This window comes from Phocoena phocoena, chromosome 16 (genome assembly GCF_963924675.1).
Source record: "Phocoena phocoena chromosome 16, mPhoPho1.1, whole genome shotgun sequence".
Taxonomy (NCBI): domain Eukaryota; kingdom Metazoa; phylum Chordata; class Mammalia; order Artiodactyla; family Phocoenidae; genus Phocoena; species Phocoena phocoena.
Window position 1 is genome coordinate 56293145 of NC_089234.1, and position 19192 is coordinate 56312336.

At 39.9% G+C, this 19192-nt stretch overlaps 1 protein-coding gene across 25 annotated transcripts in view; it reads left to right on the top strand.

Annotated features, from left to right (window-relative positions):
• The window catches only part of KCNMA1 (potassium calcium-activated channel subfamily M alpha 1), a 752929-nt gene that overhangs the window by 726172 nt on the left and 7565 nt on the right, over positions 1–19192 (top strand). For 15 of the 25 annotated variants that reach the window (XM_065894779.1, XM_065894758.1, XM_065894759.1 and 12 more), the window contains 3 exons: positions 12120–12314; positions 14351–14469; positions 16362–16586. In XM_065894779.1, coding sequence (XP_065750851.1) covers positions 12120–12314; positions 14351–14469; positions 16362–16586 — 539 coding nt within the window. Of the gene's footprint in view, positions 1–12119; positions 12315–14350; positions 14470–16361; positions 16656–19069; positions 19099–19192 lie in introns of those variants that run through there. The other 10 variants (XM_065894755.1, XM_065894756.1, XM_065894763.1 and 7 more) reach the window with 3 other exon arrangements.

The window sequence follows — 19192 nt, forward strand, 5'->3', positions numbered from 1 at the left end:
TGTTTTGTTTTGTTTTAATCCCTGTTATATGGATGAGAAATCCAAGACCTAGAAAACTTGGGCAACTTTCCTATTGTCATAGCTATTGAAAGGCGAAGCAGGGATTTTAGACTACAGCAGCTGAATTCTGAAGTCTATACACAGATCCCGAGGTGCCATGTTGCCATACTTAGATGATAGGCTGCCCTGACCAGATGTGGAACCCTGACCTTAGCGCTGGGAAGAGGGACTCCCATATTCCTTAGACTACACAGGTCTCTGGATCCCAGGCACTGAGCAGGACCCTGGAGAACTCCGTTCTCCAACAAACACGTGACACAGGAACAGCCATTGCAAAGGCCGCTAGCCAAAGCATCCCTGAAGACTAGTCCTGCCAGGGTTGGAGGTTCTATGCGAGACTCCCTCACAAGGCTTCTAGCACAGGCATAGTGAACATGGGCTATGGTAGGGCACAGAAAAGACCAGCAGTACAAAAGCGTAGGAGGCAAAGGATCACACCTACGTATTACAGAATTCTGTGTTTCTTCAATCTAGTGTTTCCGTTAACCCAGAAAAGAATTGTGCCTTCTGGGTCAGGTGAGTTGTAGAGAGGTTTATTCTAGCTGCCACATGCTGCACAGGAATAGTCTTTGATGATTGGCATTTGAAGTCCTAGCACCTGGTTTGCCCCCATGATGCTGAAACAGTCACTTCCTAGGCAGAAAGCGCTAGATGTGATATTTAATTGCAGACTGCTCTGTACTCTGTGAGTGGTACCCTGGCCCCATAATGAAATATGTGCCTTCCAAAATGGCTGACTGGACATCCTTTTTCAGGAGAAGCATTGTCTTTCCACCGAGTTGTTCAGATCACAAAGAGACCTTGAAACATGCTCGGAGCATACCCATATGCAGTGCTCAAAGTACTTCCCTGCAGCTGAATATTGGGGCATCAAAATGGGGGCAAGAGTGCTCTGCTAACAGACATCATTATTCTCTGCCACAGCAGGTACTGTGGCCCAAAGCACTGCTCCTTGATGCCTGCATGAAAAAAGAGAAAGGAGAGAGATCTGGGATATAGTCCCAGCTCAGGGAGCAGAGAATTGTGTTCAGTGTCATGAGTGGTTCCAGAATTTTTCAGGGACCTGTAAAATGCTCTGACCCACCCTGAAATTATACCCCTTGATGGGCAATTTTGAAAGTGACACACTCTTGGAGTAGCGTACAATTTCAGTCCAAACCAAGATCCAGGGATTAGTAGGTGCTCAATAAATGTCAGCGACTGATTGATCGAAAAGATTATGCTGTTTCAGTGTAACTGATTTCAACGCAGAAGGGGAAACATGTGAAGGTCAAATCCTAAAGATTTGACGAAACAATAGCCTTTCATGATGACCTTCCTGACTTACCGTTGCAGAGCAGAACTTAGAGTGTTCTTTGTTTAAGAACCATTGACTGTGTTTTCCTTAGACAATGTATTCATGTTCAGTTGGAAAATTTTGAAAGCTCAGACATATATAAAGAAGAAAATTTAAACAAACCATATTCCCAACACCCAAAGATCAGCATGGTTAGTATTTTGGTATATTTCCTTCCAGATGGGTAGATAAATATGGAATCACCCAGTTTTATATCTTGGTTTTTTTTCTTTTCAAAGTTACTATTTTTCTCAGAGGGTTTAATCATGTCATATTCTTGGGTATCACTGCAAGACCTCCATAGGACTTCCTGAGACTCAGACATATGGTTGTTCCAGAATCTATTTAAACATTATCTATTGTGGGGCATTTCCGTTTTTAATTTTTTTATTATAACAATAATTAACCCTGTGATAAGTACTACTGTATGTAAATCTTTGAGCAAGAAGCAACTTATTATCTTGAAGTAAACTTACCGGGCTTTTAATACATGTGAACATATTTAAAGCTCTTGGTAGACATTGCCAGATTATCCCCCAGAAACAATTGTACCAGTTGCACTACCATCACTGGTGTGTAAATGCCATCTCTTGCACTTTAGCGGGCACTGATTATCATTTTCCTTAGGGGGCCCTTTAATTGTGTTTATGGTAGTTCTGAAGTACACATAATTTTAATTTGTGTGTATAACCATGTAAATGCATATTTTGTGAATTCTATAGTTTTTTTTTTTAAAACATCTTTATTGGGGTATAATTGCTTTACAATGGTGTGTTAGTTTCTGTTTATAACAAAGTGAATCAGTTATACATATACATATGTTCCCATATGTCTTCCTCTTCTATAGTTTTTATGCCTAAAAAGTGCTTGCTGAACAAGACAACTCATCAGGTATCCTGAGATTGGTTAAATATTCAGCTATATTTTCATCAGGTTGTTTGTGGCTATGTTTTTTGCCTTTAACTATTTTATAGCATTTACCTCCTTCTCCCCTCCCAACTTTATTGAGATATAATTGATTTATAACATTATGTAAGTTTAAGATGTGCAATGTTATATGTATACATTGTGAAATGGTTACAACAGTAAGGTTCATTAATCCATCACCTCACCAGCAATTTTTTGTTCTCATTGTTGCTGAGAACTTTAAAAGTCTACTCTTAAGCAGTTTTCAGATATTCAATATGGTATTGTTAAGTGCGGGCACTATGTTGTAGTACGTTATGTCCCCAGAATTTATTAATTATATAACTGCAGTTTATATCCTATGACCACCTTCACTCATTTCCCCAACCTGTACCTCCTGCCTCTGGCAACAACCAATCTGTTCTCTGTTTCTGTAAGATCCATTTTATTTAGATTCCACATATAAGTGAGAGTATACAATCTTTGTATTTCTCTGACTTGTTTCACTTAGCTTAATGCTCTCAGGATTCATCTGTGTTGTTGCATATGGAAAGATTTCCTTCTTTTTATGGCTAATTATTATCCCACTGTATATATACCACATTTTCTTTATCCATTCATCTCTCACTGGATACTTACGTTGTTCCCATGTCTTGGCTATTGTAAATAATGCCACAGTGAACGTGGGGTACAAAAGATATCTATCACTTTGAGATAGTTACTTCATTTCCTTTGGATATATATCCAGAAGTGGAATTGCTGGATCATATGGTAGCTATCTGTGTTTGTAATTTTTCGAGGCACCACCATACTGGTTTGCATAGTGGCTGTAATCAGTTTACGTTCCCATTAGCAGCATAGAAAGGTTTCCTTTTCTCCACATCCTCACCAACACTTGTTATTTCTTGTCTTTTTGACAATAGTCATTCTAACAGGTGTGAGATGATATCTCACTGTGTTTTTTTTTTTTTTTTTTTTTTTTTGCGGTACGCGGGCCTCTCACTGATGTGGCCTCTCCCGCTGCGGAGCTCAGGCTCCGGAAGCGCAGGCTCAGCGGCTATGGCTCACGGCCCCAGCCGCTCCGTGGCATGTGGGATCTTCCCGGACCAGGGCACGCACCCGCGTCCCCTGCATCGGCAGGCGGACTCCCAACCACTGCGCCACCAGGGAAGCCCCTCACTGTGGTTTTGATTTGCATTTCCCTGATGATTAGTGATGTTGAGCATCTTTTAAGGCAGTGGTCTCCAACCTTTTTGGCACCAGAGACCGGTTTCGTGGAGGACAGTTTTTCCACAGATGGGGGCGGGGGGGTGGGGTAGAGGGGATGGTTCGGGCGGTAATGTGAGCAATGGGGAGCGGCAGATGAAGAAGCTTCGCTCGCTCGCTCGCCCGCCTGCCACTCACCTCCTTCTGTGTGACTCGGTTCCTAACAGGCTGCAGAGGGGTATTGGTACACGGCCCGGGGGATGCGGACCCCTGTTTTAAGGTACCTGTTGGCCATTTGAATATCTTCTTTGGAAAAATGTCTGTTCAGTTCCTTTGCCCATTTTTTAATCAAATTTTGGGGTTTCTTTTGCTACTGAGTTGTATAAATTCCATTTACTGCCTTTTTTAGAAATTTAGAATAAATATATTTTCATAGTAGAAAATATATAAAATAAATAAAATTATAGGAAAAGATGAAAATCAGTCAGAATTCTATTACCAGGAATTAATCGTCATGTAAAATTTGGGAATACTAAATACATAATATTTTTATATAACTATAGCATAATACTACATAATACTAAGTATTTATATAATACTAAATATTTTTACATAACTATATCTGTGGGGGTCTGCGCTTTTAACATGAGTTTTAGATCGTAGTGTTTTTTGGATCCTGCTTTTTGAATATTTTAATGTTATGTCATGTAACATAACATGCTCTGAAAGCATAATATTAATATCTGTACAATGTAAGTCACATACGTGTATCATTATTTATTTAATCATTACCATATTGTTGAAAAAAACTTTTTTCCAGATAACCAGTTTCCTCTAAATCATTTGTTGAGTAAACATCCCTTCTCCATGGTGCATTATGCTTTCCTTATCATATTAAGAAATGAAACAGCAAACTTTTTTGTAAGGGGCCAGATGGTGAATATTTTAGGCTTTTGAGAGCCGTACAGACTCTGCTGAAACTACTCAATTCTGCCATTTTAGCACAAAAGCTGAAAGCATTTTAGTAAAGCATTTTAGTAAACAAATGGGCATGTCTGGGTCTCAATAAAACTTTATTTAAAAAAAAAAACAGGTGTTAGTCGGGATTTGGCCCAAGGCCCTGATTTTCAATTCATTCTGGTTGATCTTCTAATTTTTAATATTGCCTACAACGTTTAGTTATAAAATTTTTAATATTATAATACCTCAGAGGACAATTTCATAAACTGTTTCCAGAGGAAATTTAGCATAATTTTATCAAGTTTAAAAACATATCAACTCACTAAACTCGCTAAATATCCTCTTGCTGTTTCATTAATTGATGCTTTATTATTTCATCCTTCTGTTTTCCTAAGATAAAAAAGAATAAAAAATTCTTTTAATACTTAGAATTATTTGCTGAAATTCTTTCATATTTAATAATAAAAGCACTTAAGGCTCTGAATTTGTCTCTGTAGCTTTGGCCTCAATCCATGACATTTTTATATGTCATTTTCAAATAATCTTTAATTTTTAGTATTCTGAGTTTGATTTCCATCTTGACCCACAGTTATTTAGGATACTTTTTTAAAAAAAACTTGTAAGTGTTGGGATATTTACTTTTGTACCTACTACTCTATTTTTTAAATATAGACCATACAGCTTATACTTCATTATATATATTGAGATTTTATGCTTTGGGCCATCGATCATACTTTGTAATTATTGTTTGGATTCTATCTAAAATGGTACGAAGTTTAACACAAATCTAATAAATACCCTTATTACATCCTTCATTTCCTTATATTTTGGTCTCTTTGAGCTGTGAAAACAAGAAACAATGATATTTCACATATCAATTTTACATATGACTCTCAGTCCATGTTTAATTTGCTACAATGGCTAATTCGTTTTGCTGTCTATATTTCAGTTATAATATTTTCTCCATAAATATGTTATATATTTATTGTAAACTTTAATTATGAACATAGAGTTGTCGCTTAATGTAATATTTAAAATTTTTCCCTTTAAATATACTTTTCTTTGCCTGTTTTGTTTTGTTTTTTCCTCTTTACCTCTGAGACACGAGAGTTTGATTTTGGTTTTTGAACAAGTTTGAGAATCTTTACCCTTTTATCAAATCATTTAGCTCATTTATGTTTAGTTATATAACCTACAATGCTAAAATTTTGCATTATGCTTTATGATTCTATAATTGTGTCTTTAATTATCTGTCTTTGGGTACATGGTCTATATTGTGTATGCTTCTTTTCTCTAGTGATGTGAAAATTATACATTCTATTTTTAACTCTAGTTAGTGGTTATCAGACACTCTATAAATATACTTGAAACTATATTTTCTTAGTATTATTATCTAGAAAAATGTAGTAGCTCTTGATTCCTCCCTCTATAAGATCAGGGAATTTACATGTCTTAACTTTCATCTTCTTTCTCCTACCTCATTTTTCTGACTTTTAAAAATAATTTAATATTACTGTATTAATAGATAATTTTATGTCATATTTTTTCTTTCAAGAATTACTTTTGACATTTGCCTTCAGTTTTGTAGTAATATATCCTTTATTGAATTCCATGTTTTAATATATTTCACCAGTATTTTTTTTTTTTTTTTTTTTTTTTTTTTTTTTTTTTTTTTTTTGCGGTACGCGGGCCTCTCGCTGTTGTAGCCTCTCCCGTTGTGGAGCACAGGCTCCAGACGCGCAGGCTCAGCGGCCATGGGTCACGGGCCCAGCCACTCTGCGGCATGTGGGATCTTCCCGGACTAGGGCATGAACCCGTGTCCCCTGCATCGGCAGGCGGACTCTCAACCACTGTGCCACCAGTATTTTTAAACAAAATTTGCTCATTTTTAAATTTTTAAAAGTCTAAAAAGATCTTGAAGGAAGATGATTTTGTTTCCGAGTATTTTTTAAATGAAGTAAATCCATAAATGCTTAGGTACCTAGAGAAAAAAAAATTTTTCTATTGATTTCACAGGTGATCAACAGTTTAGCTATGTGTAGAATTCTTGGAATAAATGTGTCCTTTCAAAACTCAGTTGATATAGCTCTTTCCTAGATAAGTCTCTGGCTCACCTGACCTTGTACATTTTTTTTTTTTCCTAACAGCATTGTGTCAGGTCACGTTTTTCCTTTACTATTTTAAATTCAAATGTTCATCTAGTACAGGTCTAGGTGTTGGCTGCATTCACTCGGTGAACCATCTTCATCCTCATCCTCAGTTCATTCTCCAGCTCAGGCAGGTTGCATTCATTTGTTTCCTTGCTTGCTTGCTCATTTTTACCTGTTTGAATTTTGTTTACAACTTTCATTTGTGAACACTTGCTACTTATCAATTTGACCTCTGTTGTCTTTCCTCAACCAACATTCTCATTAAAAAAAAAAAAAAAAAGGAAAGAAAGAAAGGGAAAGGAAGGAAGGATATCTCTACACATTTCTCTGTGTAGTTATTCAGGTGATTTTCTTAGTTTTAATTCCACATTTTTTTGTGTGTGTATGTGTGATTTTCAGTTCTACACCTTATTGCTTTCTTTTTATTGTGATAGGAACACTTAATATGAGATGTACCCATTTAACACATTTTTCAGTGTACAATACAGTATTTTTAATTACTGCTTCTTAACAGATAAAAATCTGGCCATTACAAGTTTAGTTACGTTTTAACTCTTTTTTAAAAACACCTTTATTGAGCTATCGTTAACATCATGCAATTCACCCATTTAAAGTGTACAAGTCAATGGTTTCTACTATAATCACAGATACGTACAGCCATCACCACAGTAGATTTTAGAACATTTTCATCGGCTCAAAAAGAAACTCCATATCCTTTCGCTATCCCCACTACCCCTCTGTCTCCTTCCCCCCAGCCCTAAGCAACATTAATCTACTGACTATCTTTATAGATTTGCCTCTTCTGGACATTTTAGATAAGTGGAATCATATAATATGTAGTCTTTTGTGACTGGCTTCTTTTACTTAGCATAATGTTTGGAAGGTTCATCCATGTTGGAGCATGTATTAGTACTCCATACCTTTTTATGGCCTAATGATCATGTATGGATATAACACATTTTGTGTGTACAATCATTAGGTGATGGACATTTGGATTATTTCTACGTTTTAGCTATCATGAATACTGCTGCTATAAACATCCATGTACAAGTTTTCATATAGACATATTTTTTCATTTCTCTTGGGTATATACATAGGAGCAGAATTACTAGGTTATATGGCAACTTGTTTAACCATATGAGGAACTGCCAAACTGTTTCCCTAAGTGGCTGTATCATTTTATTTTCCCACCAGCATTGTGTTAGGGTTCTAATTTCTCCACATCTTCACCAACTCTTGTTACGATCGTTCTTTTTTATTTTAGCCATCCTAGTGGGTGTGAAGAGGTATCTTATTGAGGTTTTGATTTGTATTTCCCTGATGACCAGTGATGTTAAGCATCTTTGCATTTGTTTGTTTAACATTTGTATATCTTTTTCAGAGAAATGTTTATTCAAGTATTTTGTCCATTTTTTAATTTGAGTCACTTTTCTTTATTTTCTTGTATTGCAAGATTTTTTAATATATATTTGGATACTAGACCCTTATGGGATATACGGTTTGCAAATATTTTCTCTCACTGTGTAGGGTTTCTTTTCACTTTCTGGATAGTGTACTTTGTGCACAAACAATTCTCAATTTTGATGAAGTTTAATTTACATATATTTTTTCTTTCGTTGCCTGTGCTTTGGGCGTCATATTTAAGAATCAGTTTTCAAATCAAAGTTCATAATTATTTACCTTTATGTTTTCTTCTAAGTTTTATAGTTTAACCTTTTATATTTAGGTCTTTGATCCATTTGGAATTAATTTTTGCATATGGTGTGAGGTGGGGGTCCAAATTTATTCTTCTGAATGTGGATACCCAGTTGTGGTAGCAACATTTGTTTAAGAGACTATATTCTTTCTCTGTAGAATGGTCTTGGCACCTTTGTTGAAAATCAGTTGATACACAGTGTATGAGTTTATTTCTGGACTCTCAGTTTGATTCCAATAGTCCATGTCTATCCTTATGGCAATAACATACTCTCTTGATTATAGTAGCTTTGTAGTATATTTTAAAATCAGGAAGTGTGAGTCCTCCAACTTTGTTTTTCCTTTTCAGGATGGTTTGGTTATTTGGGGGGTGCTTGCAATTTCACATGAATTTTAAAATCAGTTTTTCCATTTCTGTAAAAATGGTCTTTGGGGTTTTGATAGCAACTGCTTTGAATCTGTAGATTGTTTGGGGGAGTATTGCCATCTTAAGAATGCTAAGTCTTCCAGTCCATGAAGTTGAGATATCTTTTCATTTATTTAGATTTTCTTTAATTTATTTCAACAATATTTTGTAGTTTCCGGTGTACCAATCTTGAACCTCCTAAATTTATTCCCAAATATTCTATTCTTTGTGAAACTATTATAATGAGAATTGTTTTAATTTAATTGTCTTAATTTCATTCTTATATTGTTCATTGCAAGTACATAGATACACAAATGATTTTTGTGTATTGTTTTTTGTATCCTGCAACCTTGCTGAACTCATTTATTACCTATAATATCATTTTAGTGTTCTTTAGAATTTTCTATTTACAAGATTGTGTCTTCTGTGGATAGAGATAGTTTTACATCTTCCTTTTTGATATGGATAACTTAATTTTTTTCTAGCCCTGGCTAAGACCTCTAGTGCTATGTTGAATAGAAGCAGTGAGAGTTGGCTTCCTGGTCTTGTTCCTGATCTAAAAAGAAAGCATCCAGCCTTTCACCAATAAGTCTGATGTTAGCCGTGGGTTTTTAATATATGCCCGTTATCAGGTTGAGGAAATTCCCTTTCACTACTAGTTTGTTGAGTGTGTTTAACATGAAAAAACGTTGGATTCTTTTTAACCATTTTTTTATTACATTCATTTTAATTTCAATATCTTACATTTAAAAATAATTGAATAGGTTGTATGAAGTCAGCTTTCTTACCATCTGATCTTTTACTTGTTATAGATACTCTCTCTCTCTCTCTCTCTCTCTCTCTCTCTCTCTATATATATATATATATATATATATATATATATATATAAAATTTTATTTTATTTTATTTTTTTGCGTACACGGGCCTCTCACTGTTGTGGCCTCTCCCATTGCGGAGCACAGGCTCCGGATGCGCAGGCTCAGCGGCCATGGCTCACGGGCCCAGCTGCTCCGCGGCATGTGGGATCTTCCCAGACCGGGGCACAAACCCGTGTCCCCTGCATCGGCAGGCGGACTCTCAACCATTGCGCCACCAGGGAAGCCCGATACTCTATATTTTTTTTTAAATTGATTTTGATTCTAAAACAAATGCTTCCTAAATTTTTTTTACGTCTTCCAGTAACTATTTAACCAACCAAAAGAATGCTTTTCCTTTATATCTTAAATGCTGTCGCTCCCTTTTTAAAAATATTTATATTGGCTCTTTCTTTCTCTCTGTACATCGGAGCAAGGAGAGGTCTGTTTTTCAGTGTATGAGGTCGTGAATGTTCTGCCCTCCACATTTCATGCCGGTGGACTCCTCCCTGGGTGTTGATCTAGAAGGGTAATTATAGCACAAAGGCCTTTGTCACAGTTCTGTGTCCAGCACTCCTTCATTTAATGTGCTGCAGAGCTGGGGCCGGGGGGTGATCTTCTGCTTCTGATGATGGGCTGTTGGACTATAGGGAAGGGGATTTACCTCTGAAGACTTTGGGAAATGTTTTTACATGTGCCCTGAACCAGCCTCCACGAGAGTTCACCTGTGGTGGCCAGTCCTGTGGAGGCTGTCACAGTCCAGGATGCAGTCCCCCTTGACCCTCACTGGGCCTTTGCTCAGTCTAAATGGGGTCTTGTCATGGAGGCAGCCTGAGAAGTGCAGATTCAAGGGTAAAATGAATGGCCTTGGTTTGCACCACCCGCCTCTGCCTGCCACCACCAGCCCACCAAAAAAAGCCAGAAAAGATTTTTTAAAAGGGAAGATTGGGAATGGGTTGACCTCTCCTCAACAAATCCTGAGTCTCTGATATCAGGCTGGAAAGTATTTCTCAGTGCTTCCTGTGCACGAAGCACTTTTCTAAGAGCCTCGCACATATTGGCTATATAGTCCTTATAACCACTCTATTATATTTTAAAGATCATGACACTGAGGCACAAAAATGAGAAATAACTTTCCAAAGTCACGCAGCTACTAAGTGGTGAGGTCAGCGTTAAACCTCCAGCCTGCCTCTCACCCCTTCACCGCGCCAGCAACATTTCCTCCCTTACTTGTTTTTCTTCTGCTTCTCTGCCCCAGGGCATATCTGAGCTCTGTTAGATGATACATTCTCCTTAGGGTCTGACTGGTTCTGACTCACACTCCTAGTTTCCTTTGCTATTGAAATTTTGTATCACTTTGGGTATTTTCGTGAGTACTTCAGTGAGGAAAGTGATTCCAGCCTGGCTAGCAGCTATCATCTTAACTCAGAAGTCCTCATGGAATTCGTTGCATATAAACTTGATCTTAATGACAGTGCTTATTTTACGCATGAGAAAATCAAAGCCCAGAATGATTAGGCAACTTCCCCCAAGACATAGGACTAGTGATGGCCAAGCAGGAGAGAACTCATCCTTACCCCACTAGATTTTTGCCCCGTGAACTGTCCAAAAAACTGCTGAAGTTAAAATGCAGCTGTCTTGCCTAACCTGCTCCCAAAGGTCCATCCATCCTCAAAAGCCACAGGCAAACTTTGGCTTGATATTATTTAGCCTGTTTGACTTCTTCTTACACTGGAAAATGGAAAACAGACCCTTAACTGACATTTTTCTCAAGTTAGGCTGTGTGACAAATGTCTTTTTGAGCTCTTTTATTTGACATCCTATTAATTTTTTAAAGCTCCCATTGTCTTGTTCCTGACAGACCTGTTATGTTTCAGATGTGAGACAAATGTACACGTGTAGAAGGAACTTCTTTAATAAGCTGTATTCACCTCAGACCACTGAGGTTACGTAAAAGCAAAAACACCAGGGGATCCACCTTGTCATAAATTGATCTGGCATATTTAATTGACAGAGACTTCTGGTTTAGCCTGTTATCAAAGCATGTGATAAAACTGTTGAACGTGTGGCCTTAATGACGCTCTTGGCATCTCGTTCCAACCGAGAGAGAAGTTCTGCCATTGTTGGAAGAGGCAGCTTCCTGGCACGTGGGTTACAGGAGCTCAGAGGCCATCCTGCCTGGGTCGGGCTGCATTTTCTTACACACACCCAAGGTCCCTGAGCAAGCAGGAGAGGAAGCCATATTTACATCCCATTTAGCACCGATTATGATAAACACCAACCATGTTGACGTTAGCCCTTAAATAAAAATCCCCTGAATCAGTTTTTAAAAGTCAGGCTCTCGTGGCAGAACCAAGTAGGAGAGAAAAGAATTGAATAATTGGAGGCTGCTGTCTTTTCACTTCCCACATAAAATTATTTGAAGAGACAGGCCAGAACTTTAAACAGGAGATATCAAGGAAAGTTGTAATTTGAATGTCGGTTGTCATGACTTAAGGAAGTTTGCTTAAAGGAACCACCCCCCCCCCACCCCGTTCTCTTCCCAGACATACTTCAATGACAACATCCTCACCCTGATACGGACCCTGGTGACCGGAGGAGCCACGCCGGAGCTGGAGGCTCTGATTGCCGAGGAGAATGCACTGCGCGGGGGCTACAGCACCCCCCAGACGCTGGCCAATAGGGACCGCTGCCGCGTGGCCCAGTTAGCACTGCTGGACGGGCCCTTTGCGGACCTGGGGGTGAGTTCAGGGGGCAGAGGGCACCTGAGCTGGCTGTTTGGGAATGGCGGGATCCAAATGTGTCAGACACTGACAGGCTAGGTCTCTGCCTTTGCTACTTTCTACAGGAAAAGAACTGTAAGAGGTGATGTTTATGGCTTACTGTGTAGCAGGCACTGGGCTTTACATGTATTCATTCATTTTAATCCCCATGGTGACCCTTTGACGTAGGTTCTCTTATCAGACGCTTTAAGGAAACGGGCTCAGAGAGACTGAGGACTGGCCCTATAAGGAATTTGCACTAGGGATCCTGGCTTCAGAGCCTGTGGGCTTACTGACTCCCCTCAGGTACCTTCTGCCACAGATGGGAGGCATTGGGGGCGGGGGTGGGGGGGGCGGGTTCCAAATGCAGCCAAGGCTGGGAGCCTTTTCTACAGGTCTTAGCATGATTCAGGGCTACTTAACCCCAACTGCACATTAATAGGTCTGTCAGAGTGCCTGAACCAGGCTGGTGTGTGCGACCCAGAGGGGGACAGCAGTCGCTTCGGCAGCAGCGGGAGCATGGGGGAGAGTGAATGGGTCCAGCCTCAGAGTTAGGTGACCTCGGTCTGGAATTAGAGACATTAAAGAATCCACATGAGATGCTGTTGGTTTGGCCAGCGGGTCTACGTGCACATAATAAGCTATGGTGTTCTGAAAACCACCGGTGCTGGGGTCATGCCCAGAATCCTGGGGGCTGAGTACAGCCATCAGTGGTTTTTAAAAGCCCCTCGTGGGCTATTAATTCTGAGGCTGGACCCAGTCACCCTTCCCCATGCCCCTGCTGCTGCAGAGGGACCCATGCCTCCCTTTGGGTTCCACGCACCAGCCTGGTTCAAGCACTCTGGCAGAAGTAAGCAGTCTTGAACCTTATTCCCAGCCCAACTCCATGGATGCATTCAGGGGCTGGAGCCACCAGTCTTGGGAGCCAGTAAACCCATTGTACAAACAATAGTGCCACCCAGAAAGTCCAAATAGTGGAAAAGGAGCCAAGGAAAGGGTCACTTTCTCCATTTCTTCTGAAACCCTGATGCCAACTTGCACTATATTTTAGTTTGGTTATGGGCAGAGATCTATGCTAGACTGGGCTTTTTTAAAACGCCACCTCCATAGCTAGTGGCTGTTTTTATCATCATTTACTCATTGATACACTTGAAAAGTATAAAGACTTTAAATAATGATAAGATCTGGCTCCTTTTGTGTTCTCTAATGTGATGCCCATCTGAAAACTTCGGTAACAAGAAGGACAGATGCAGTCACTTTATTCCCAGTGAAGTCAGCCTTTGGTGCCCTTCCTGAAATAATATCTACCTGAAGCCAACTGGCTGCAGGAAGCCAGCATTTCTGAGTGAATGAGTTTGCTTTCACATTCCGCATCAGGCCCCAGACCCTTGGAAGGTGACTGTGAACTGATTAGAACTGTGAATCCCAGTTATTCAGCCTGCAGACCTCCAGCTCCTGGGGAAACACATTCCCTTCCACCCTTGCCATCTCTGAGGTCTGTAAATTGTGCTTTTCACACAGTCCTTCTCTGAAAGAGTCTGTCACCATAGTACCTGGTGGGGTCTTTTCTCCTGGCAGTGATTTTCATTATCACTCGAGCAGTTTTGACAACACGGTCAGATCACAGTGATTACAGCTGAGCTGGGGCTAAACATCATCACCATTTTGCAAAGCTGGTTTCTTCTCCTCAGCTGAACAGACATCTGAGACCTTCAAGCTTACACCATCACTTAAAATAAGGAGAGGCCCCATCTCCTTGGAGCTCTCATCGCTGCAGATGGAAAACTAGAGAGAACCAGAGGAAAACCCATTATTATCTGATCCCCCAAAATCACCGGTATTGAGGTGTAGGCTATAAACCACACTAACTTCTTCAGCTACGGTTCCTTGGTACAGACCCTCCGACTCAGGAGACACCGAAATGAGCTTTCATTAAAAAGCCCTTTTCTCCCCGGGACCTCTCCTTTCAGGCAAATAAAAATGCTTTTTCTCTCTGTTCTTTTGTTGACTCCCAGGATGGTGGTTGTTATGGTGATCTGTTCTGCAAAGCTCTGAAAACATATAATATGCTTTGTTTTGGAATTTATCGGCTGAGAGATGCTCACCTCAGCACCCCCAGCCAATGCACGAAGAGGTGAGTATGTTTCCACTCCCACCCGCAAGGCAGAGACATAAATGCCCTCTCCTGTCCCCCACGATGAGGGCAAAGGTCCACATACACGCTCTCAACGTGCAGATTACTCTGCCCACATTAAATCCGTCACTGAGTTTGTTGGTTGTGGGAAGCTTTTTTCTTTAATTACTAATAGCAGATATAAAGACATTGTGGGAAAAATTCAAGTTTTATGGGCTAGTTCCATCCATCACCTAATTACAGAAGTCTGAAGGCAAGCATGTCCTCCAAACTCCTGCTACTGGGATAATTCTGTTGGTACCTAATATAGAAATATTTCATATTGCTACTGTTTAAGGTAAATGGTTCCTTTGCCGTGTCTTAGACACCTATATATATATAATTTTTTTTATTGAAGTATAGTTGATTTGCAATGTTGTGTTAGCTTCAGGTGTACAGCCGAGTGATTCAGTAATACGTGTGTGTGTGTGTGTGTGTGTGTGTTTTTTCATAGATACCTATCTTTTTACTTAACGTATATTTCAGTTGACTTACTTTTATATATGTATGTTAAAGAAAACTATATATTATTGCCTGAAGCAGAAAAAAATAACATTTCATATATGCTAGCTATATTTTTCTAATATGCATTAAAGTACATTCATAGCAGCCTAAAATTAAAAGTACATCCTAGAATTGCCAAAATCAGTGTGTTCATGTAATATACCCCAGGAAACAATGCCATAGAGATGAGTGTCTCTCAGACCTGCTTGCGTAGTAGAATCACTGCAGGTACTTTTTAAAAGTAGTCCGATGACTCTGACTTAACTGGTATGAAATGAAAATATGTAGTTTTAATGCCCAGAGATTACACTTGAGCTGGAGGTGAGCATAATTGCTGTGCACCAGTGGGTTCTCAAAGTTAGATGAACATGAGAATCATCTGTAAAGCTTGTTAAAACACAAATTGCTGGACCCCACGCTCAGAGTGTCTGACTCAGTAGGTCTTGGGTGGGGTTGCTTAAGAATTTGCATTTTAACAGCAAGGACCTACTGTATAGCACAGGGAACTATATTCAGTACCTTGTAATAACCTGTAATGGAAAAGAATCTGAAAAAGAACATTGTATATATATATATATAGAGAGAGAGAGAGAGAGAGAGAGAGAGAGCTGAATCACTTTGCTGTACACCTGAAACTAATACAACATTGTAAGTCAGCTACACTTCAATTAAAAAAAAAGAATTTGCATTTTTAGGAAGTTCCCAGATGATGCTGATATGCCTGGCCTGAGGACCTCAATTTTGAAATCCCCTGCTAGAAACGAAACAAAGTGATTTTTAGTTATGTCTGGTGTTAACCAGGGAAAAACATGATCAAATTGAGGAGAACAGTTAAAGCCTGAGGGACACATAGGCAGGGAGGTGTTTTATATTCTTCCATTAAGTGACATCCTCTACCAAGGTTGATTTTTAAAAGCTAAAGAGGGAGGGAGGACTAAGATTTTGCTAGATCATGGTAAACAAAGATCCTGTGACATATGTCTGAGATTGTGAGAACATTCTAGAATGAGAGATGCAGTGCAGTCCTGGAAACCTCCTGCATGCCCTCGGGCCACTCAGGATCAGAAGGGAACTTGATATTGTATTGAAAGGGGTACGTAGACCACAGGAAGTACCGTTTGGTTCTCCCATGACTGGCGCTAATTCAGCATCTCCGCCAGGGCTCATGGCTGACTTCCTCTGTTGAGCTAAACAGAGGAAGAGTTTGTTCCACTTGGAAGATACTGTTTAAGGCCTTGGACCAGCTGGAAGTCCACCTCCCAGATCCTCGGGTAGACCTGGTTTGGTTCAGAGGTGAAATCTCCACCGAGTTATCCTCATTCTATGACCTCTTTGCTCTCCGCGTCCAGGTATGTCATCACCAACCCCCCGTACGAGTTTGAGCTCGTGCCGACGGACCTGATCTTCTGCTTAATGCAGTTTGACCACAACGCCGGCCAGTCCCGGGCCAGCCTCTCCCATTCCTCCCACTCGTCCCAGTCCTCCAGCAAGAAGAGCTCCTCCGTTCACTCCATCCCATCCACAGCAAACCGACAGAACCGGCCCAAGTCCCGGGAGTCCCGAGACAAACAGAAGTACGTGCAGGAAGAGCGGCTCTGATATGTGTATCCACTGCCTCCGTGTGTGAAACTGTATCTGCCACTCATTTACCCAGTGGGTGTTTCCAACAGTAACTTCCCCCGTTTTCCCCTGTAGTCCCCCCCTTTTCTTTACACATATTTGCATATGTATGATAGTGTGCATGTCATTTTTATTCCACCACCATAAAACCCTTGAGCACAACAGCAAATAAGCAGACGGACCAAAAGTTATTTATGATTCTAGGGGAAAAATAACTCTAAGGCATGCTCCAGACATAAATAGCTCACTGCAGGAATGAGTTCACAGATAAGAAGGGAGCGCTTGTGATCCACGTCAGTTATGCAAAGCAAGTTTAGTTAATGTAGAAGAACAGTTTATTCTGATGTATAAGGATTATCAGGGTGCTTTGGGTTTTCTTTTTGTTGTTGTTCTTTCTTTCTCTTGTTTTTGTTTTTTTTTTATATATATACACACAATAATATATACACACGTTTATTTGAAACAAGCAACCAAAACATATTGGTTGTTTCCACTCTCTGGGCCGAAATATCGCGAAGTATTTGAAAGGCTTTTGCTATTTGTGTAGATGATGAAGCACCTGCTTGTTAGAACATTGGAGATTTTTTTTTTTTTTTTTTGCGGTACGCGGGCCTCTCACTGCTGTGGCCTCTCCCGTTGCGGAGCACAGGCTCCGGACGTGCAGGCTCAGCGGCTATGGCTCACGGGCCCAGCCGCTACGTGGCATGTGGGATCTTCCCGGACCGGGGCACGAACCCGCATCCCCTGCATCAGCAGGCGGACTCTCAACCACTGCGCCACCAGGGAAGCCCGGAGATTTTTTTAGTTACTCACCAAGGCCTTTTGTCCCAGAGCTAGCTTCCTTTGGGAGTTCATATGAACATTTCTTCCCTTACTGTGGAGGAAAGAATAGTTCCCTTCGTGGAAGTATCAAATGCTAGTCATTTAATTTAAGTGAAAAGAGGTTTGATTGCATATTAAATTGTTATTCTGTCTCCTTATGCTGCCATATGAATAGCTGTTTTTTCCTCTCACTTTTGACATTTGGGATGAAAAGCCATATGTATCATAAATATCAGATGTAAGTCATTAAAAACTGCCTTCCTGGGACTTTTACATTTTTAAAAGGTGAATTACTTACCTTATGTACAGAATAAATAATGCTCAGGAAAGAGCAAGTATTTTTCCATACATTCTCAGGGGACCTTTTTCCTCCCCTTTGTTTGATTAGTTAGGGCTCCAATGCCAGCGAGGAGCAAGGGCTGGGGCCGCGGTAGAGAGAGGAAGATGAACCCAGCGGCAGATCATGTTTTTCCAGGAGCCGACACGCTAAATAAATCAGAATGTAGGAGGATCAAGCCACAGTTGACTCAACAAAGACAAAAGCCAGCTACTACCTTCAGCTGCATGATGCTGGCTGTCCCAAAGCAGAAAGCTGGTGGGAAAATTCCTCATCGTCAATTTCTTTAACGTAGCCAATCCACTTAGGCAGGTGAATGACAGTAATAGAGAATGACCCCCTTGTCATTACCAGATGGGAGAGAAGAAAAAGAGTGCGACAGTGAGCCAAACGCATTTTGGTATAATTATTTTTTCTTTCATTTTCTTTCTTTTTTTAATGTTAGTAAGCGTGAGGGAAGAGGTAGAGAAATAACCCTTTTTCCAACAGACAGTTGTCAGGTATTTTATGTATGCAGATCATGCTTTAGGCAGTATAGTACTTCTTAAAAGTTGGCCAACTCCACCATGACCAAATTCTTGTATGGATGGACTAGCCCTGGGCTGCTATATACGTATTTGAAATGTTTACTTGAAAACAAATTCCATCAAACAGCGTAGGGTGGAGGGGAGGAGAAAAACGTCACAGCTGTAACCATCTCTAAAAAGGTGTTTTTATGGTGAATGTTTTGGGTTTAGATTTTGGATCCCCTGTCCCCCCACCCCCACCCCAAGCATGATAGTTTTGGAGATTTGCTTGCTGTGTGAATTGACAAGCACTTTTACTGACAAAATGGTGAGGCTCAGTCAGAACGTCCGTCCCCACACCCAAGACAGAGCAGTGCAGTGTTGCAGTCAGTATTGGGTGGGGAATCATTGTATACATGTATATTAAAAAGCCCTATGAGTGGAAAACTTTTTTCAAATTATTTTTGTCCCTATATATATTGATTTATATATTACATATAACTATCTTTTTATATATAACTATATATATACACATATATACAGATATGTGTGTGTGTGTGTATATACACACACACACACACACACACACACACACATATCCCCTAGTTTTGGATCATGAAGAGCTCTTCATGCGTTCTTTGCAAAGGAGGTTATAAAGTTATGCCCTCAGAACATTTATAACTATAAGAATGTGCCAGTTAAAGTGCTCAACAGGAAATATGACAGTTTAAAAGCATTGTAAAACTCACATAGCTTACTTCTCTCTCTAAAGTGCAACAAGGATGAATAGAATGGGCCAAGGTATGACAATTAATGGTTCTGCATGACCTAGCCACTGCTGGGGGTTTTCTTCTATAACGTTGTCCTTGTGAAAACTTTTGTGAAATTAAAAAAA